This window comes from Lissotriton helveticus, chromosome 1_2 (genome assembly GCF_964261635.1).
Source record: "Lissotriton helveticus chromosome 1_2, aLisHel1.1, whole genome shotgun sequence".
Lineage (NCBI taxonomy): Eukaryota > Metazoa > Chordata > Amphibia > Caudata > Salamandridae > Lissotriton > Lissotriton helveticus.
In genome coordinates, this window is record NC_136058.1 from 427,622,025 (window position 1) to 427,644,599 (window position 22,575).

Genomic DNA, 22,575 nt, shown 5'->3' on the forward strand with positions numbered 1-22,575 from the left:
TCCCCGGGATGTTGTCAACTAAAAGCTGGCATTCCGCAGCCAAATGGCTAAGCTGTGGAAGGAAGCCTCAGACAATCTGGAGGCTAGCCAAGCCGTCATGAAGGAGTGGTATGACCACAACGCTCGGACGGTGGAGTTGGACACTGGACAGAAGGTGTGGGTCATGGAGCCTGGGGAGCTTAGTGCCCTCCATGACCGGTGGACTGGACCGTACGAGATTGTGGAACGTAAAGGCCAGACCACCTATGTCGTGGACTTAAAGACCCCCCGACAGCCCCACTGGGTGCTCCACGTCAACCGCCTGAAGCCTCATCATGAGCGATCGTAGCTTGCTCTCCTCATGGTGACAGATGGGAGCAAGGAGGAGGAAAGTGAGCCTCTCCCTGACCTTCTAGCGGCTCAGGAAAAGGATGGTTCAGTAGAGGGAGTTGTCCTCTCCCCATCTTTGACCCCAGAACAACAGAGAGACTGCAGCCAGGTTTTGGCGCAGCACGCCTCGTTGTTCTCCCTCACGCCTGGCGTTACGCATCTGTATACCCATGATGTGGACACAGGGGACAGTCCGCCAGTGAAAACCAAGTCTTACCGGCTGTCCGACAAAGTAAAGAACAGCATCCAGGGTGAGGTGACCAAGATGCTGGAGCTGGGAGTAATCGAGCCCTCCAGCAGCCCATGGGCTAGTCCGGTCGTTCTAGTGCCAAAAGCGGCTCCACCGGGCACCACACCAGAACTTCGGTTCTGTGTGGATTATCGGGTGTTGAACTCTGTCACCAAGACAGATGCTCACCCGATACCACGGGCAGACGAGCTAATTAACCGGCTGGGAGCAGCCAAGTACCTCAGCACCATCAACTTGACATCAGGGTACTGGCAGATTGCCATGGCCGATGGAGCAAAGGAGAAGACAGCATTCTCCGCCCGCGAGGGTCACTTCAATTCCGAGTGATGCCCTTCGGGCTCAAGAATGTCCCGGCCACCTTCCAGCGGTTGGTGAACCAGGTATTATCTGGCCTGGAGTCCTTCTCAGCAGCTTACCTGGATGACATAGCTGTCTTCAGTAGCACCTGGGAGGACCATCTGCAACATCTCCAGGAGGTGCTGCGGATGTTACAACGGGCTGGCTTGACCATCAAAGCTAGCAAGTGCCAGATTGGACAGGGCTCTGTCGTGTACCTGGGACACTTGGTGGGCGGAGGTAAGGTGCAACCCCTCCAGGCCAAGATTGAGACCATCATGGCCTGGGAGCCCCCCAAAACTCAGACTGAGGTCCGAGCTTTCCTCGGCCTCACTGGCTATTACCGCAGATTCGTCAAGCGGTATGGTACCATCGTGGCCCCCTTGACCGAGTTGACGTCCAAAAAGCAGCCACGTCAGGTCATCTGGACGGCTACTTGCCAGGAGGCATTTGAAACACTGAAGCTCGCGATGTGCACCGCTCCGGTGCTGGCCACTCCGGACTTCCAAAAATAATTCATCTTGCAGAGAGATGCCTCAGAGCATGGCGTAGGCGCCGTGCTGTCGCAACTCAACGATGATGGTCAAGACCAACCTGTGGCCTTCATCTCCCGAAGACTCCTTCCTCGGGAACAGCGATGAAGTACCATCGAACGAGAAGCCTTTGCTGTGGTCTGGGCTTTGAAGAAGTTGAGGCCATACCTCTTTGGCTCTCACTTCCTGGTTCAAACCGACCACCGACCCCTTCGCTGGCTCATGCAGATGAGAGGCGAAAACCCAAAGTTGCTAAGGTGGTCTATTTCCCTACAGTGGATGGACTTTAGGGTGGAACATCGACCCGGAGCTGACCACGCCAATGCTGACGGTCTCTCCCGGTTTTTCCGCCTTAGTGACGAGAACTCCCTAGAGGTTGGGTAGCTCTCCCCACTTTCAGCTGGGGGGGACGCATGTTAGATCTGTCAGCCCTAGGGTGGTCTTTCCCTGTATTTTTTGCCCTTGCCTCATTTTTCCCACCTACTTTTTGTTGGCTTTAGGACTCTGGGCACCCTCCCATTGCTAATCAATGCCAGGGTGCAGGTGCTCTCTTCCCCCAACATGGCTGCCACTGACCCCTGCTACTGCAGCGTGGTCTGGATAGGTGCACTCTAGTAGCCAGGAGCTGGCTGGAACCCTTAAACAATGTTGCCATACCAGCCTGCCAGCCTGCCCATAGCTAGAATGAGGGAAGCTCCTGGAACCTTCCAGAATAGGGGAGGCACCAACTGCCACTGCCAACTGCCAACTGACACTATATAAGGAAAAGGAGGGAAACTTTCTAGTCAGTTGGGGCATCACTGACCTGGGGAACCCACGCAGGAGTTTTAGGCGGGAGGGCCTAGTGAGGAACCTATGCTACTGGGAGTGACAGGATTTAGGTGCTGCCTCTTAAGCTGGGTGAGGTGTCCCAAGCTAGCCCCCTGATCTGGCCCAGTGGTAGGGAACCCCAGGGCCCATCTGCAGTGACTGAGGAGAAATTCTTCAGGCCCTCAACTCATTCCCCCCCCCTTCTGCAACTTCAAGAAACAAGCAACCAAGGGCGCAGAATCATCCAAGCGCCAAGAAACCTACTTCATGAGACAAGGTACTGGACTGAGCTGCCCTGCGCATCCCCTGCCTTCAGCTGGGCCTTCCTGTCTCCCCCTGACTAAACTGTGTGGAAAGCGCTATATTCTGCTTCCCCTGTCCAGCGCTGTATTTAAGACTGCCTGCCCTGAGCTAACTGTGCCCCCGTGGTTCAAGCGCTGTGATCCTGAGGCGCTTCTCGCCTCAAGAAGCATCCTGCCCTGTGAGGCGCTGCAGTTGCCCCCACGCGCTCACCTGCATCGGTGTAACGCGCTGTGACTAGCCCCGAGGCGCCTGAGGGGACCGCGTCACCATCCCGGCATCGGAGCCGCCTTCGCGACACCTCCGAGGTGCCTCCGGCCTGTCCTGTGGCCGCCTGCCTTTGCGCGGTGTCCAGCGCTGAGATGACCCCCCTCGGCGGCCCCCGTACGCCAGGAGAGGGCCGCCACCTTAAGTGAGCCGGGCCGCGGTAGCCCGAAGTCAGTGCGCACCCCACGTTACAGGGGAGCTCCTTCGTCCCGGCCCCGAGGGCCGCGCTACCATTGGTTCTGGCTGGCGCGCCCTCGAGGCAAAGCGCGCCCGGCCCCTGCCCTGTCCCCAGCGCCGGTGCCCTGAAGCGGAGCCTGCACCGCGCTGGGACGAGGGCAGCCACGAGAGGGTTGGAACCCCCTCTCCTCCGCTGAACCCGACACAAGGGCCCTGGAGGGCCGAAGAAGTGAGATAACCCCCTGGGGAGGAGGGCGGTAGGCCGGGAGAGGCCAGAGGTCGCCCCTCCCCCGGGGTGCTCTGAGACTGGGCCCTGTTGGCCCCTTTCCCCCTGCAACTGTGCCTCAAGAGACAGTATTTACAAGCCTGAAGTGTTCAGCGTGCACCGTATCTACAAGCGTGAAGTGTTTAGCGTGCACCGTATTTACAAGCCTGAAGTGTTAAGCGTGCACCATATTTACAAGCCTGAAATGTTTAGCGTGCACCATATTTACAAGCCTGAAATGCTATAAGTGCACTGTATCCACAAGCCTGATTTGCTCCTAGTGCACCATATGTACAAGCCGGAAATGAGAGGGAGATTCACTTCACTGTACTGAATTTTCTTGCAGAGGTGGGCTTCCATAGTATTCTGATGATCTGATCTAGGTTGCAGCCGACCTGTATTCACAAGAAGAAAGGCTTGTCACAAATAAGTAAAGGTTGTGTTCTTTGGAGTTCCTTGTTGGATTGATAAGTACTTGCCGATATGTTGTATTACCTGTAAGGAAAAGCGTCCATGAGAGGTTTTGATGTGATATTTAAACGCATTACTATAGTCGCTTCTTGTAGGATCCTCCAGGTTAATACAGTTACCCCGTTGCCTGTCAGAGAGTTTGATACGATAGGCGGGGTCAGCTAGTGTTTCACTGCTAGATTAACTGGTTATTAATCTAATGAAATGTTCACCCATTTATAGGAAATGTAACTGGAACGTGATTCATGAAATGTCTCAATGTAATGCTGACAAATTAATAATGCAACGCTCTATTTGAAAGCTTATATAAAAGATCTTGATTCTTTCAAATACAACTTCTGGTGTGGTCTCCATTATTGCGCCACTGTGTCTTACATTGGATGTGTGCGTTAAGTAGCTGCTTTACACACAAGCCCCTGGCTGCCTTCCTGCTCGAGCCATGCTACCCCCCGGAGAACTGGCGGTCCCAGTTCTTACAACATTGAAAACAGGAAAAACAATAAATGAAAAAGCCCCTCTAGATAGAGGTGATTTGGCTCAGAAAATCCCGCAGATGATCAGGGAAAGAGGACGTGGGTGAGCATGAGGGGAAGGGACATGGGAACAAGAGAGAAATATCAGGGTGCAAGGCCCCATGGTTGCCTCCCAAAAAGCCAACTCCCACTACAAAGGCTGTAGAGAGCTAATTCTTACCTTGGGGTATTAAATCCTGGAATATTGACATTTTGTGAAGCAAGGTCAGACGGGCCATGAATTGCGGTGCCACCCTTAGGTTGGTCATCAAGGTATCCCAAACGGAGCCCCAGTAGCACAAAGTACAGTACAGTCCGCAGGGAATGCAAAATGTCCCCGGCAAGTGCGCCACACTGTCAACTCATCCAGCACTTGGAATTGTCTACTATATCTGCTTTATAGATCCACTCTGGAATCCAGTGCCAGTGGTGTAGGAACTTGAAATAACTGAATTTCAACCTGACCTCCTGGGGGAAACTGCCATGGTCTTTCCAAAGGTTGTGCCAGTCCTGCCCAGAGAGCTCCAAAAAACAGCATAGATTGTGGGCAGTGGTGCTTGAAAAAAGGCTGTCCGCAGCTGTAACATACAATCCTACCTTAGGGCCTGATTCTGATGTGGTTAGGAGCCTCCTAACAGCATTTGCTGCGTCCAAATCGGATCAGGAACGTGTCTTTCCAACTGAGCACCCGATTACGATGCGGTAAGGAAAGCATTCCCACCTAGGGCCCGATTTCGATGCGGTTAGGAACACAGGCTCCCATTGACGTCAATGGGAGTCCAACCAAATCGTATCTGGAAGCATCCGGATGTATCATACTCGGTCCATTGGACTCTCCCGATCCGGTTTGGTTGGAAACCATTCCCAAACCCATTTGGTCGGGAAGCTTTCCACACCGCATCAGAATCGGGCCCCTAGTGTCCTTGAATCCTTTCCACATCAGAGTATAACGCAACATTGGGACAGTCTCAAGATCATAAGGAGGAGCACCCAGCATGTGTCGGAGGGTATGCATAGGCTGTCGGTACTGTCAGTGATGAGATTGTGGCAGCCCATAATCATGTATGAGAGTAGCAAAGGGGGCCAACTCACCGTCCCCTACTATATCGTCCACAGGGCGTATCCCTCTGGCCCTCCACTGTGTAATCGGAGTTCAGATCATACTTGGCTCCAAGCAGCTCCTTGAGAAGAGCAGGTGCGTCAGCAATGCGTTATACGTCTGAGTCAGGTGAAGCATGAGGTCAGTCAACCAATGCTGTTATGCCTCACTGTGGCACTTATAGGTAGCCAAATCGTTCATCGGCCTTCCTGCCCTCTCACAGCACCTGTGCAGAGGAGATGGACCCAGCGTTCTCCTCCAAGTACTGGCTCAGATAGTGGCACAGTCTGTGCTTGTATTCAGGGGCTTTATACCATGCTGTATACATACACCAAAGGACCTGAGGGGTTTGCAACAGTCGAAGATTATGGTCGAGTTGCAGAAGATTATGATCAGAGGTACTGTTTGGGAGGATCAAGGCGTAAACGTTTACAATGGACGCAGGAGGTGAAAGTATAGTCTGCGTCCCTCAGGTGCGCCAATCACCATGGATCCATCAAGGCATGATGATCAATAATGTCAGAGAGGATGAACCGGTCTCGGGGTTGCCTGGTCGTTTGGTTTCTGGACTTGTCAAGGTGCCATATTCCAGCAGCCCCCTCATGAATACCCTGGCTGTCCAAAGGAGAGCAGGAGTTTGGTCAGCCGCCGGGGCATAGATAGAGCCCACACACAAAGACTCATTGAGTATCTAAACCTTGGCAAAAATATATCTGCCCGGGGGGGTCCTGCCACGTCCACAGTGTGCAAACCTCCAGGGATTTGTGAGAACAGATGTCCAACCCACTCTCCCCCTGTTCCAAAGGAGTAGATGGGTGTGTAAGGGTAGTCTGGATCCTGCTGGCATGTAGTACCGTACTCATCCAATCCCTTCTGAGTTCATCATGTTCAATAGGTGACAGGTGTGTTTCCTTCAGCAATGCTACATCAAGGCGGTGCATCTTCTGAAATGAGAGGATTTTCTGTCTCTTGATAAAATAGGTCAGGCTGTTGACATTAAGGGACATATTTACAAGGACGTGGCCTCCTTGGCTTAACGCCACGCTCTCCACTTCTGAAATGCAGGGCTACACCGTATTTACAAGAATACGGTGCAGCCTTGCATTTCTCCCTGTGCTGGGGCTAAATTTAGCTGCCTAGCGCCAATGCAGGCAGCCTTGCACCATAGTGCAAGGGTGCCTGCGTTGAGGGGAGCAGGCCTGACAAGTACCACGCATCAGGGGTTAGACTAACGCATTTCAATGTGGTCGTACGCATCACCGTACTGAAATGCAAAGTCACACATTTTTATGGCTTTCTGAGCTGTCAAGTGCTGGAGCGATGCTATAATAATTAGAAGTCAAACTGAGCAAAGCTGGCAAAGCTGGCAGCGCACATTTAGGGGTTCTGGTTTAGCTACTTTCATGCATGGCACTCCGATCCGTCACGTGAGACATCCTGTGATTCTGGGCAAATCATTCAATATCCCCGTGACTAACAAAAATTAATCTGTCCATCTGTGACGCAACTGAGGCTCATATAAAGCACTATGATCTCCGATAACTCTGGGTCGAGTGCAAGCTTAATGAAACTCCGAAAGAAATGCAGGGGACATTCCTATTCCAACTCTAATGCTAACCCTATGAAGCACCCTACAACTTTATGGCTACTTACACAAAGACGGACTGTAATCCAAGTCACAGAGTTTCAAACAGACTACTTCCTGAAGTAAGCCTAAAGGAGGTTCTGGCCGTGCCCGGCCAAAAGAACCAGTGGAGGCCAAGTTGCATGAAGTTTGGGTGATTTCCTAGGGTCAGCTCAAACTGCAGCGGTTTAGGAAACACGTCTCTTCCCCCTTCAAGCGTTTGACACCAGACGCTGTCCTAGTGGTGTATGAACTGTCTATAAATTATTTTAAGGGGCCGAGCAAACCCCGGTCATAAGCTCTCAATGCCCATTATCTTCCTGAACAAGGGCTGACTGTCCCCTGTGAACACTCAGCATTTCTGGACAGGAACCAGTTACATTTCAGCCCCCATACGGGACCAAACTAGTCTGCGTGGATCTCTAGGACCAAACACTCTGGCCCTGAGATCGGGGTCGATCAGCAGCTGTAGTTTTGTTGTTTTTGCCTGAACTGCTCACCCCCATGTCTGCTAAAGGTGGATTCATGAAAGAGTTTAGTGTTCACTCGCCAGCCGCCTACAGGGCTTGCTGGAGAGTGTCTAGAATAGGGTGAGTTTATGAGAGAGAGTATATTGTTCACGCACCATTCTCTTTTTTTTTTTGCATAGTTTTATATAGCACGAACTTGACCCAAATTGGGTATCAGAGCGCCTTACATAGCACCAGTTACATTACATGAGGACAAACATTCATTTTTGTTAGGCACGGGGAGATTAAGTGTTTGCCCAGAATCACAGGATGTTTGGCGTAGTTACCGAGACGCAAACCCAGATCCTCAGGTCCGAGTTCAAGCGCCCTAGCCGTTAGGTCAACTCCTCTCCCATACACCCTCTCCATTCGCCTACAGGTGCTGCTGGAGAGGGTGTAGAATAGGTTGGTTTGACAGGTATGATGAGGGACGGCTGACCTTTCCCATGGAGCAGCACTTTTAGCTGATAAATGTAGACACTCTTGCTAGCAGTACTAACACTGCCACACAGGGCTTGGCATCACCATCACCGTCCCTTTGTACAGCGTACATGTTTCTATTACTTTCATGTTTTACATCTTAAAGCTTGATTACCAAACCTGTGCTGAATATACTCAGCCAGCAGCCCATCTGGACATGGGAGGAGGGGCCTGATCCAGTCACTTATTGCAATTGTGAGGATGATTAAGTGGTGATAAACAGGTTTGACGTTGAAATCCATTGCCTTTGAGTCTCTGTGCCCTCTCCTTTAAGATTTGACTAACCAACAGTGTTACATCAGGTCCCTCACACCTCTCTGACGAGGAACACCCTAGACAAGTGGTCTTAAAATGTTTTAATGCCACGCCCCCAGCCCAACAGCGATTGTCGGGCTCCCATCAGAATTTTTTACAATTATTATATTAATTTGGCAATGTTTAAATATGTCTAGACTTATTTAAACATTGCAGTTAAGTACTGTTTTAAGAATGCAATCAAATACATGATTGCCAAACATGCTATTCTGGTCAGGCTTTAATATAGCCTTATGGCCTGCTGACGAAGGCCTGCATCTCGGGACTATAACGGGTTCAGGGCATTTAACAACCGGTATATCCCGTGGCAGAAGGGCTATAAGGCTATTGGAACATTCCAACCACTAAGGGTAGAATGTTCTAAATTAAAAAGAGAAAAATATGAAGACAAACATTGGAATGTTGGAGCTCTGTACTTATACCAGCAATTACAAGCCCGGAGCTGCTTCAATGGAGCTCCCGACATTCCAAAGTTCTAATAACGGGCACAAGTGCCCAGAGTGTGTTCATTTGAAGTGGGGCTTTTGAAAAACATTTAGAGTCCCGTCCCTTTTGACACATACTCCTAGCTAGTATATAGTATATAAGTATTTAAACGTCAAAACAAGTTAGTGATGGCCCATGGGAGAGCGGCTTACATTATTTTAAGCTTAAAACAAAGCACCATTATCAGCATAATGCTTCTTTTGACCAGTGGCTAGCGCCTCACCTGGGATCATCTCAGGCCCCCCTACGAGAGCCCGACCTCAGTTTGAGGCCCCCTGCCCTAGACATACATTTCAAGCATTCTCAGATCCTAAAAGAAATATCACATGAGAGCTGACAGCATGAGTGAATGAATCAATCAAGATTTATTTAGGAACTAATTAATATCTCACGAAATTGACACAGCAATAGCACAGAAGAACAAGTAAACAACTGAAATGCATTTTTACATCAATTAATCTATTCATAAACACTGGTAGGAAACAAGGAACTGGTGGATCAAAAGGATAAGATACATCCTACATCTAAAAAGGATTACACTTTTGATTAAACATTCAAAACTGCAGAAATATGTTACCAGCAGCGTCCTGCATCTTATGGGTGATAGGAATTTTTAGGCTAATGAAGTCATTTTTTGACCTGAATCTCTATGGTTTGTTCAATAACTTCTGAGGTTAGGAGGAGAGTTAGAGTCTCACACTAGATTTCTTAAAAAAATCATTTTCATTTTTAGGGCTTTAATACTGTGAAAATGTATATCAATACATAACTGTTAGCAAATTGCCACTTTTTTATCATTGTATCCGTCCCCTCGGAAACACAAACCGACTAAAACGATTCCATGGTTAATCAAGCCACCAAAAAATTGTCGTCCAAGAATGCAAAAATTTTGATTTTGCCTAACTATCACACAACATGTGGCTCAGTGACATTTATAAATGATTCTTCACTCTCCTGAAAAGAAGCTGTGTGCTCACCCTGTCTATCACACAGCATGCAGGTTGGAGACTTTCATTATTAATCCGTATCTGCTAAACAGACACCGTGTGCTCGGCTTGGCTATCACACAGCTGCAGCTCCGTGACCTTCATTATTGATCCTGCACTCTTCTGGAGTGTGCTCGGCCTGACTACCACACAGCTGCAGCTCTGTGACCTTCATTACTAGTCCTACACTCTTCTGAAGTGAAGTACTCGGTCTGGCTATCACACTGCTGCAGCACTACAACCTCCATTATTGATCCTCCTCTCTTCTGAAGTGAAGCCTTGTGCTCGTCCGGGCTATCACACAGCCGCAGCTCTGTGTCATTATTGATCCTGCACTCATTTGAAGAGAGGCTGACGTCTTTGTAGGTTTGAAAGTTAACAAAAGATCTTCACACATTTACTGCAATGACATAGCTTTTCCCTGTGTGTTTGTTCGCTGATCAATCCTTAATGTTGAAGAGTTACTAAACCTATGTCAACATTCACTACACTTGAATGATTGTTCATGTGTGTTTTCTAATACTGTTTTAGACCTGATATATATATATATATATATATATATATATATATATATATATATATATACTGCTCCCAAATCCACCAGTCTGCTGCACACACGAGCGGGTGCTCTTCAGGCGGGGGTGTACCCGCCAAGTATATAAAGCTCCCAAGTTTCTTAGGTATTCAATCTCCAAGAAAAAGAAACAGCACTCATGGGGGGGTTATGCATGCCAAACGGTTTTATTGGCAACCCAGAAACCAACAAGACGCGTTTCGGCAACCAGCCTTCGTCAATTGTGATACATTGTCGCGCCGCCATTTGCATGTTTAAATACATTTCATTCAGTCTCAACAAGTAAAGCAGTGAGCATGAAAAGAGGACGGCATGGTTTTGCTAAATCTTCGCCATTTTGGAACATGCAATATCGTAAATCATTCACAAAGAAAGTAAATACTTTTCAATAGGAGTATCACATTTACCATTAGTATATAAATTATACTTTTATCTTCCTCCTGTTATTCAGCCCTGGATGGGCATTTTATGCTTTGTCCAAACAATATATCCCACAGATGGGCAACATACATTACTTTACATGCCGAATCAAACCCATATTTGCTGCATAAAAAGACCACTTTAAAGAATAGGAAGAAACGCTCTATCTCTTTCCTATATTATCAAAAAATCAATCAAATTACTCAGAAAACCTATCAGGACTAGTACCATAATCGTGTCAAATGTCATATAACTTCTATGTAATGTCAGTGCTCAATATATTAGCCAAGATGTACAGCTAATTCTTCATGAGTATTGAGACCTATTGGACTCTTGCTTTGTAAATCAATAATATAGCGTGATTCCAGACATCCTAATCTTTGTAATCGATCTCCCCCTCTTGGGTGTGCAGGAACGCTGTCCAGACAAAAATAGGCCCATAGATCCCTATTGTGCCCATGCACTTTATTAAAATGTCTGGCAACTGGGTACGACTCATCGATATTATTTATTGCTCGCATATGTTCTAATATACGCAGCTTCACAGGATTAATCGTACTACCGATATATCGGAGTCCACAAGGACATATCAAACAATATATGGCATAGGGGGTGGTACACGTTAAAAATGTATTGATTTTTTTAGGATATTTCAGACCTGGTATGTTATATGTTAACGTCCTTTTGCTTATTTTACAAGCCTTGCACCGGCCACAAGGGTAAAACCCATTTAGTGGTAAATGGCCGGAAGTGCCTGTTTTCGCACTGTGGTGGCTATAAACCAAATGATCTTTTAAGGCCTTGGCTTTACGAAATGTCAAAATAGGATTGGTAGGCAGATCATTTTTAATCACACTGTCAGTCAGTAGAATATTCCAATTTTTTCAGAGAATTCTTTTTAGTTGTCCTGCATTCTCTGAAAATGTTGTGATTAACCTCAAGTTCCCATTGCCCGTGTTAACTTTCTGTTTAGATTTAGGTACCTCAGATCTAGGCTGGTTCTTCACTTTTATCAAGGCTTGTGTTAATACTTCCTCATTATATCCACGTACCCTGAAGCGATCCATACATGTTTTGGCGGACTTTTGAAATTCCCTTTCTGGGGAATTATTTCTTTTTAATCTTAAAAGTTCGCCTTATGGTATATGCTTTTAATAAGTTGTTTCGGATGGCTACTCGTGGAAAACAGAGTTGAATTCCCTGCCGTGGTTTTACGAAATAATTTCGTGTGTAATTCACCTTCCTCAATGTACACAGTAAGGTCTAAATAATCAACACTCACAGTACTTATCTCGCCACAGAATTTTAAGTTGACATCATTATCATTGAGTACATTAACATATGTTGCAGCCTCTGTTGTAGATCCTTCAAAAATGATAAATAAATCATCGATATAACGATGCCAGGCTTTGATTCTATTGTTCCACATTAAGTTAGGCATGGCCCAGGCTACCTCCTCCTCCCACCATCCAACGCAGAGATTCGCGTAGCTGGGGGCGGAGCAGGAACCCATCGCCACGCCATACTTCTGTTTGTAAAGTTGTCCGTTAAATACAAATATGTTGTTATTAAGACTAAATGTCAGAAATTCCATTAACATTTTATTGTGTTCATAGAATCTGATTTGTCTAGTTTGCAAAAAACTGTGGACTGCTCTTAAGCCATCTGTATGTGCTATGCTAGTATACAAACTAGTGATGTCCAGCACCATCATACAGTACCCATCTTGCCACAAAAAACTTCCCATTAGATTCAAGAAGTGAGTCGTGTCCTTCAGATAAGATTTAAGAGATGTTACATGTGGAGATAGAAACGAATCAATGTACATGGAGAGATGCTCTGTTAGACCCCCCTGTGATTCTACAATTGGTCGTCCCGGAGGGTTGATTTTGTCTTTGTGCACCTTAGGAAGGTGATTAAATGTGGGAGTAACAGGATTCAAACAGCGCAAAAATAGAAACTCATCGGTGTTCAACATGTCCTTTTTGTACCATGTAGAGATCATATCATGAAATTCTGTGATGCTTTGTTGATAAGTTGAGTTATTGATCTTATCATAACAAATAATGTCATTCAGCTGACGACACGCTTCAGTCTCGTAATTGATTTTTGTCATCAATACAATATTGCCTCCCTTGTCTGAAGGTTTGCAGACAAGGGAAGCGTCATCACACAGTTTGTTAAATGGCGTGAGTTGTTTTTTGGTGCAATTCTTAGATTTGTCTAGATATTGTGTGTCATGTCTAAGTCTCACCAGGTCTTTTATGACAGCTTCTGAGAATGTATCTATAGCATCAAACGATGTCGGGGGCATAAAGCTTGAGGCAGGTTTAAAAGTACTAATGCCTCCTTTTTGTTGTATGTCCCATTCTGCCAGCATTTGAGTGTTTCTTAGATCAATATTCTCACCTTCATTTATCTCAGTTCGTAATTCTTCTATTGTTTTCACTCCACCGAGATCTTTACAAGAGAAGATGTCCAAAGCATTAGTAGTTTCCCCTATGGTCGATTTGTTGGGGGCAGGTTTCAGTTTAAAGAATTTGTGCAGTTTTAGTTTACGCGTAAACTTGAATAAATCTATTCTTGTTTGGGTAAATTCGAATTTTCGTTGAGGGCAGAAAGAGAGACCCAACTTTAAAATTGATTCTTCCTCTTTGGATAGTACTTTAGATGTTAAATTGATGATCGTCAGGTCATCTATCTCATTCAGTTTCTCTTGTTGAAAAACTTCTTGCTGCGAGTTATTGGGGGTGAGCCAACTACATTTTTGGCCCCCGCACCCCCTCCTCGTCTTCCTCTTACCGCTCGTCTTTCTGGTGGTTTGCCTCTGCCCCCCTCTAGTAGTTGTTTCCTCATGAGTTTGAACTCCTCGTGAAAACGTGAAGGAGTGGGAGCCCCCAAGCCTTCTTCATTTGAGTCCTCATCTGGTGTCACTTCAGATTCAGAGGTTTCCGGTACAGTAGGCGGTGGTTGTGTTCTAGTCTTTTGAAGTTCTTTTCTCGGATTGTTATATTTTTTGGAGAATGTTAAAACTCTACCCAATCTGTAATCGCGTTCATCTCTATCGAATTTCTCCTCCTTGCGCTGCTTAATTTTTTGTTCATAAGCTTTTAGTCGTTTTTTCATTTGTTCACGTTTGTCTTTTATAATACCCTGATTTTGTTCCTTGAGTAGTTCTTCTTCCAAGTCTTTTATAAGAGCCAAAGCTTTGTCCCGGTCACTCCATGCAAAGCAAACCAGTATTACTAACATTCCTCTACATGAGTCCGCTGTGTGTTCTGCCCAAGCATCTAATAATTCTGGGTCTGGACTCTTATAGGCAGGTATTGTGTATATCCGGAGACCTCTTGGCACACGATTTACTTCGATGTAGTTCTGTAAAGAGGTTGCCTCCCACCATTTCCTGATTTCCCGTTCATACAAACGTTCTAACGTGGCCATTTTTGTGGTGAGATTAGTAGTACTGCCGCTAGTATTACTGGGACCAGCTTTGTTTATTCCATTGCCCTCATGCTGCTTTTTAAACATTCCTTGTGCAGCTTCGCGACGTTCTGTTTCACAAAGCATGATTATCTATAAATATGCTGCAAACGCAGCCTCTCAAAGTCGTGTTTCGTACCCCCTTCGCTCTGTGTTAGTTAAAGTTTATATAATGCAGATTATTCTGTGCATCGCTCTCACTCTTACAGAAGTTCCAGTGATTCCTCGAGCTGTCTGTAGTACTTCACGGTACTAGTACAACTAACTATATAGGAGCAATTTCAATGGTTTTGTATGAGTAAAATGTCCAACTAACTATAACACCACTAAAACTTATAGTTTTTTGAGTGAATTTCAAAGGTTTTTTAAAAGCTAATTCCTAACTATATAACTCCTGAAACCTATGGTTTTTTCAGTGAATTTCAAAGGTTTTTTAAATGCTAATTCCTAACTATATAAGGCCTGAAACCTATGGTTTTTTTAGTGAATTTGCAAGGTTTTTTAAATGCTAATTCCTAACTATATAAGGCCTGAAACCTATGGTTTTTTCAGTGAATTCGCAAGGTTTTTTAAATGCTAATTCCTAACTATATAAGGCCTGAAACCTATGGCTTTTTCATTGAATTCGCAAGGTTTTTTAAATGCTAATTCTATTAGCGGATAACGTTATTATATATTAAAACGTTTTTTAAATCTCAAATGCCTGCTTTGCTAACAGAGTTTTTAAGCACAGGCTCTTTTGCCTCTGGTGGCCATCTTGGGAGACTGCATATCAGAATTTTTTTAATGAAATATAAGAGGATTTGAGAAGTCACTCAAAATGTGCCCTAATTTTTCTTTCTTCAGCACTAATCATAATTTCTATGGCAAAATGAACCCCCTCATTTTGTTCCTTTGCAAATTAAATGTTTTAAGTGTTAACACTTTATTCCAATCAAGATGACTTCAGGTGTGCCATACTTTTGTCATAAGTAAGACTGTTAGCGCTCTAGTTGTTCTTTAGAACACTCTGGGACATTCTGTCATTGGGCTATAGTTGGGCTATATCTGGCTGATATTTGGGCTACATTTGTTTTTTTTGTCTCTGGTGGCCATCTTTGGGCTACATTGGGCTACATTGGGCTACATTTGGGCTCTAACATATATATAGCCCAATGTAGACCAATATATATTTTTTCAAAGTAAATTTTCGTAAAAACCACTGGAGCACATATCTTGAGACATAGCAAAGGCACATCGGGCTACCAGTCCCTACAATTTTGCCAAGTTTGGTGGAAAACCATTCAGCCGTTCGGGCTAAAAGTGAGTCCAACCGCCCTATGGAAATTAACATGGGGAAAACACGTTTTGGGACCCCCCTTTTACCCGGCCCCCGCTTGACGAATCCCCCCCAAACTTTCACGGAAGGACCGGAGCGCCGCGAGGCAAAGTTAAGGAAAATTTCAGGAAGATTCATCAACCGGCGCCAAAGTTATTCCCAATAGAATGTTGCGATTTCCCTATGGAAAACAATCCTAACTATATATACCTACTGTAATATATATATATATATATGTATATATATATATATATATATATATATCCAGCAATAGCAGTCCCACTTTGGGAAAGAGCCAGATGAGACCACATCTTGTGCAACAGGTACTTTAATCAGGGAACAGCATGCCAGCGTAAAATTCTTTGAAGAGCCTAAATATCAACCAAATGGTAGCCAGACGCGTTTCGAGTATCCCTCTTCTTCAGTGGCTAACTGGAAATGCAGGGGGAAACTGTTTTACTGGTATATCTAATCGTAAACGTCTCCCGCCCGGTGGGACTGCTATTGCTGGATGTTTAACCGGCCTGCCCAGGTCGGGGGAGAGAGCCGACCGCTGGCCAGAAGCGGGTCCGCAGCGGCGTCACATGAGGCTGCAACACGCGGATGAGAATGATCGCGCACTGAAGCAGTAAGGTATGCCCTCACCTCAGCGGGAACAGCATAGAAGCAGGGCGCAACATTGTTTGAAGCTGCACCGGTAATTTTTGGACATTTGGTGCAGGTGGAAACGGACCTACATAGGTTTGCAAGTTGGTATGGACTACGTCTCCCAGAAGGCCGCGGAGCCACGCCCAACCGGGCGGGAGACGTTTACGATTAGATATACCAGTAAAACAGTTTCCCCCTGCATTTCCAGTTAGCCACTGAAGAAGAGGGATACTCGAAACGCGTCTGGCTACCATTTGGTTGATATTTAGGCTCTTCAAAGAATTTTACGCTGGCATGCTGTTCCCTGATTAAAGTACCTGTTGCACAAGATGTGGTCTCATCTGGCTCTTTCCCAAAGTGGGACTGCTATTGCTGGATGTTTAACCGGCCTGCCCAGGTCGGGGGAGAGAGCCGACCGCTGGCCAGAAGCGGGTCCGCAGCGGCGTCACATGAGGCTGCAACACGCGGATGAGAATGATCGCGCACTGAAGCAGTAAGGTGTGCCCTCACCTCAGCGGGAACAGCAAAGAAGCAGGGCGCAACATTGTTTGAAGCTGCACCGGTAATTTTTGGACATTTGGTGCAGGTGGAAACGGACCTACATAGGTTTGCAAGTTGGTATGGACTACGTCTCCCAGAAGGCCGCGGAGCCACGCCCAACCGGGCGGGAGACGTTTACGATTAGATATACCAGTAAAACAGTTTCCCCCTGCATTTCCAGTTAGCCACTGAAGAAGAGGGATACTCGAAACGCGTCTGGCTACCATTTGGTTGATATTTAGGCTCTTCAAAGAATTTTACGCTGGCATGCTGTTCCCTGATTAAAGTACCTGTTGCACAAGATGTGGTCTCATCTGGCTCTTTCCCAAAGTGGGACTGCTATTGCTGGATGTTTAACCGGCCTGCCCAGGTCGGGGGAGAGAGCCGACCGCTGGCCAGAAGCGGGTCCGCAGCGGCGTCACATGAGGCTGCAACACGCGGATGAGAATGATCGCGCACTGAAGCAGTAAGGTGTGCCCTCACCTCAGCGGGAACAGCAAAGAAGCAGGGCGCAACATTGTTTGAAGCTGCACCGGTAATTTTTGGACATTTGGTGCAGGTGGAAACGGACCTACATAGGTTTGCAAGTTGGTATGGACTACGTCTCCCAGGAGGCCGCGGAGCCACGCCCAACCGGGCGGGAGACGTTTACGATTAGATATACCAGTAAAACAGTTTCCCCCTGCATTTCCAGTTAGCCACTGAAGAAGAGGGATACTCGAAACGCGTCTGGCTACCATTTGGTTGATATTTAGGCTCTTCAAAGAATTTTACGCTGGCATGCTGTTCCCTGATTAAAGTACCTGTTGCACAAGATGTGGTCTCATCTGGCTCTTTCCCAAAGTGGGACTGCTATTGCTGGATGTTTAACCGGCCTGCCCAGGTCGGGGGAGAGAGCCGACCGCTGGCCAGAAGCGGGTCCGCAGCGGCGTCACATGAGGCTGCAACACGCGGATGAGAATGATCGCGCACTGAAGCAGTAAGGTGTGCCCTCACCTCAGCGGGAACAGCAAAGAAGCAGGGCGCAACATTGTTTGAAGCTGCACCGGTAATTTTTGGACATTTGGTGCAGGTGGAAACGGACCTACATAGGTTTGCAAGTTGGTATGGACTACGTCTCCCAGAAGGCCGCGGAGCCACGCCCAACCAGGCGGGAGACGTTTACGATTAGATATACCAGTAAAACAGTTTCCCCCTGCATTTCCAGTTAGCCACTGAAGAAGAGGGATACTCGAAACGCGTCTGGCTACCATTTGGTTGATATTTAGGCTCTTCAAAGAATTTTACGCTGGCATGCTGTTCCCTGATTAAAGTACCTGTTGCACAAGATGTGGTCTCATCTGGCTCTTTCCCAAAGTGGGACTGCTATTGCTGGATATATATATATATATATATATATATATATATATATATATATATATATATATATATATATATATATATATATATATATTTATCTCTTCTCACATTCATTGAATTTAAATGGTTTTTCCAGCTGTATTCACAGATGTTTCCTTATTGTTGATGATTCATTAAAACTACTTCCCCATTCACTGAAATGATCCGTTTTTCCCCCCGTGTGTGTTCTCTGATGTAGGTGTGATAATCAACCAAACCTCTTCAAACATTCCCTGAAATTATATATTTTTTTCCAGTGTGTGTTCTCTGGTGCTGTTTTAGGCTTGATAACCGACTAAACATCTTCACACATTCACTGCAATGATATGGTTTTTCTCCAGTGTGTGTTCGCTGATGAATCCTTAATGTTGAAGATTCAATGAAACTACTTCCACATTCGCTGCACTTGAATGATTTTTCCTGTGTGTGTGTTCTCTGATGTCGTTTTAGTCCTGATACATATATAAAGCTCTTCCCACATTCACTGCACTTGAATGGTTTTTCCCCTGTATGTGTTCGTTGATGAACCTTCAATGTTGATGAGTCACTAAAACTACTTCCACATTCACTGCACTGGAATGGTTTTTCCCCAGTGTGCGTTCTCTGATGCCGTTTTAGGTTGGATAATCGACTAAACCTCTGGACACATTCACTGCAATTATATGGTTTTTCTCCAGTGTGTGTTCTCTGATGAATCTTTAATGCTTTAGATTCACTAAACCTCTTCACACATTCACTGCACTTGAATGGTTTTTCCCCTGTGTGAGCTCGCAGATGAATCCTTAATGTTGATGAAGTCCTAAAACTACTTCCACATTCACTGCACTGGAATGGTTTTTCCCCTGTGTGAGTTCCTTGATGCTGTTTTAGGTGGGATAATCGACTGAACTTCTTCACACATTCACTGCAATGATATGGTTTTTCTCCAGTGTGTGTTCTCTGATGGTGTTTTAGGTCTGTTAATTGAAAAAAGCTCTTCAGACATTCACTGCACTTGAATGGTTTTTCCCCTGTGTGTGTTCGCAGATGATTCCTTAATTTTGACGAATCAATAAAACTACTTCCACATTCAGTGCAATGATATGGTTTTTCCCCTGTGTGTGTTCGTTGATGTCTTTGTAGGCCTGATAACTGAATAAAGCTCTTTACACATTCAGTGCATTTGAATAGTTTTTTCCCTGTGTGTGCTTGCTGGTGGGGTTTTAATATTGATGACAAACTAAAGCTCTCACTGCATGTGTCTGAGACTTCTCTCTTGGTTAGCGTCTCTGGGTCTGGTATATACTTGTTTACATCCCTTGACTGTAATTCCTGAAGGGTCATCATGACTGATAAAGCACTTGTGTTATTCTTGCATTCCCTGTATGTGTCGTATTTTGCACGTTTGCTTATAGATTAAAGAATAAAGTGTAATGATCAACAACTACTCCCCAAACTCATAATGTGTGTAAGGCTTCTTCATGGCGATTGTGTCTTTAGACTGGATAATGGTTCTGCATGCTTGCGGGTAAAGATCCATTGTCCTTCTGGTCGGTGCACACTGGGACAGTGCTCTGTATTTTAGAAAACAGAACCCCTATTTCTTTTAACCTTCAGTTGTCTGACTCCACTCCGTTGCGCTTTTCACTGGTTGCTGTGGATTGGTCTGAAACAGTTTACAATGCACCTCTAGCACTGAATTGTGGTCGTTAGTCTTTTAGGAAGCAGAGCACTGCTGTAACCACCACATACCAACCTCGTGATCAAAGCTGGTATTGGACATGTTTACACAAGAGGAGGTTTATCAGTGTTGTCTTAATTTTCTAGAGGTCATTTCTTCGTTTTGAGGCACGAAGGTGCACAGCTGAGACTCGTGGAATCACTGAATTTCTCGTGTCCCTTGTCCCTTCTTTCAGGATGTCTCAGTTTATGTTCGGGTTCGGCTGGCTCTGTCGGCACTTATGTTTTCCTGAATACTGGAACTCAATATTTTGGACTTCGTCTTTGCAGAGTTACAGTGTTAGCTTCCTTATTTTGAAACATTTCATCCAATCAAAGATTGTTTTCTGTCGGATGTAAAAAGATTTAAAATAACTTAAAGTGAAACATAACGGAATGTGCATACACAATTTTTAATTGATTGTATAAATATTTCTTCATTACCATTTCTGAAACTTATGAAGGCATATTTAACCATACACAGAAATTTACATAAAAGTTGCTTTGACTGTCACATCTTACTTATTTCAGCAAAGGTGTTTATGAGTAAGTTAGTAAAAAAAAAGGGCGCTCGCATAGCACTCATACACTAGTTACAGCTTTAGGTAGATGCATGTGGTCAAAGTTTTGTTAAAACAAGAACAGCTCTTTGAGTAAGAGATGGGAGATGGATCAGGAAGACTTGAGACAGAAGGGTGGACATCAGAATGTTGTGCCATAAATCAAATATTACTGTTTGCAGAGGTGCCTGGCTTCATCCACTACACCCACAATATGCAGCAGAGCAGCAGTTTAATGATTGTATTAACTTTGTGGTTTTAATTCTCTCAAATATTTGTTAGTATTATCCACTGGGGAGGGAGTTCCCCGGATGGACTAGGAGAGTGAGCTGTCCTGCTCTATTGTTTAGTTATCTCAACTCTAACTTTAAAGCTCAAGATAGCACACTAGCCTGGCGGCCCACTAGTAGACAGCTGTGGCGTATTAGCGTAGCAAGAGCACAGATGGTGCGCCAAAGCCAAGCCTGTTATTTTCTTTCGCCCCTGCACCATGCCAAGCACCCCAAACACTCTCTTAAAAACATCTCTTAAGTCAAACTGCTCTGTCCATATCTCCTACATCTCTGCTGCCCTCCATACAAGGAAGGGCCTGTTCTTAAATGTATTCACCTGCACCTCACATGCATAGACCTGCTTTCAACATTCCATTTCCAGCACAAAACCTGCGAACAACATTTTACAACCATGTAATTCCCATGACCTATCATGGGTCTCTCATCCTACTCAAGCTTTTCATCATCACCTGTACAAACCACTGTGGTCACATTTAATGATACAATACTGAGGTGCGCTCATTCTTTCCACAAGATGGAGAATGCCCCAGAACAGCACACACTGTTTATTATTTATTTTTTATTTATTCAGCTTATAAAGCGCACTGTCACCTTGCAGGCATCCTGGCGCTAAGCAACTCAGAGTACAGATGTGTCGGATACATGGCCAGACAACTAAGTCTTGGGGAACAGCCAGGTTTTCAAACTTCTTCTAAAAGGGAAAAGCTCCCTAATTTGTCTGATCTCCCACGGTAGCTCGTTCCACAGTTTGGCCGCTGTCACCTCAAAGGATCTACCCCCTGACCGACTTTCCTAAACATCGGTGCCTTCATCAGTCTCGCTGATGAGGAGCGGAGCCTTCTTGTAGGGATATACCGATCACATTGTTTTGGGCATTAGCGCAGGACCCATCCTAATAAGGGCTTTAAAGACAAGGCAAAGAAATTTAAATAGAACTGGTTCAAGCTCTATGTCTCTCTCGGCTGGACTACGGAAGTGTCTCGCTATGCGGTCTCCCCACAGCTACTAGAGCTCCCCTAAGAGCATCTACTAATGCGGCAGCGAGACTCATCACTGGCTTAAAAAGAGCCAGGGGCTTGTGAGGACCAGGATGTGAGGCGGTGCCTTGGGAAGACCAGGACGTGAGCCGGGGACTTTTGAGGACCAGGACGTGAGCTGGGGCTTTGTGAGGATCACGGAAGTAAACTGTGGCCTTGTGAGGACCAGGACGTGAGCTGGGGCCTTGTGAGGACCAGAACGTGATCCAGCGCCTTGTGTGGACCAGTACATGAGCCGGGGCCTGGTGGAACAGGATGTGAGCCAGGGTCTGGTGGACCACGACATGACCCAGGGCCTTGTGGGGACTAGGGCACGAGCCAAGGCCTTGTGAGGTCCAGGACGTGAGCTGGAGCCTGGTAAACTAGGACTTGAGCTGGGGCCTGGTGGACCAGGATGTGAGCCAGGGCCTTGTGAGGACCAGGACGTGAGCCGAGGCCTGGTGGACCAGGACGTGAGCGTGGGCCTTGTGGACCTTGTGAGGACCAGGACGTGAGCGTGGGCCTGGTAGACCAGGACCTGAGCCGGGGTCTGGTGGACCAGGACGTGACCCGGGGCCTTGTGAGGACCATGACGTGAGCCGGGGCCTTGTGAGGACCAGGATGGGAGACGTGACCTGGTGCACCAGGATACTGAGCCAGCTCTCGCTCCCTTAGAGAGGCCAGACTAAACACCTGGTTTGTCCTCTCTTGCAGGACCAGGGAAGGGTCAGTCCAGAGATCCAAGGACAGCAGAAACTCTGGCGCTGGACTTGCACCCCCTGTTTTTCATTGTGTTTCTCCCTGAAACAGATACAACTGTGTGAAATCTCCTTGAGAGAGA

General features: G+C 46.1%; 2 protein-coding genes across 3 annotated transcripts in view; both read right to left on the reverse strand.

Annotated features, from left to right (window-relative positions):
* The window catches only part of LOC144807578 (uncharacterized), a 436,944-nt gene that overhangs the window by 241,563 nt on the left and 172,806 nt on the right, over window positions 1-22,575 (reverse strand). The window lies entirely within an intron of this gene.
* The window catches only part of LOC144807999 (uncharacterized), a 34,607-nt gene continuing 30,393 nt past the window's right edge, over window positions 18,362-22,575 (reverse strand). The window contains exon 2 of the mRNA XM_078673569.1: window positions 18,362-20,212. Within this exon, the coding sequence (XP_078529695.1) occupies window positions 18,390-19,493 (1,104 nt within the window). The 5' untranslated portion in view covers window positions 19,494-20,212 and the 3' untranslated portion in view covers window positions 18,362-18,389. The remainder of the gene's footprint in view (window positions 20,213-22,575) is intronic.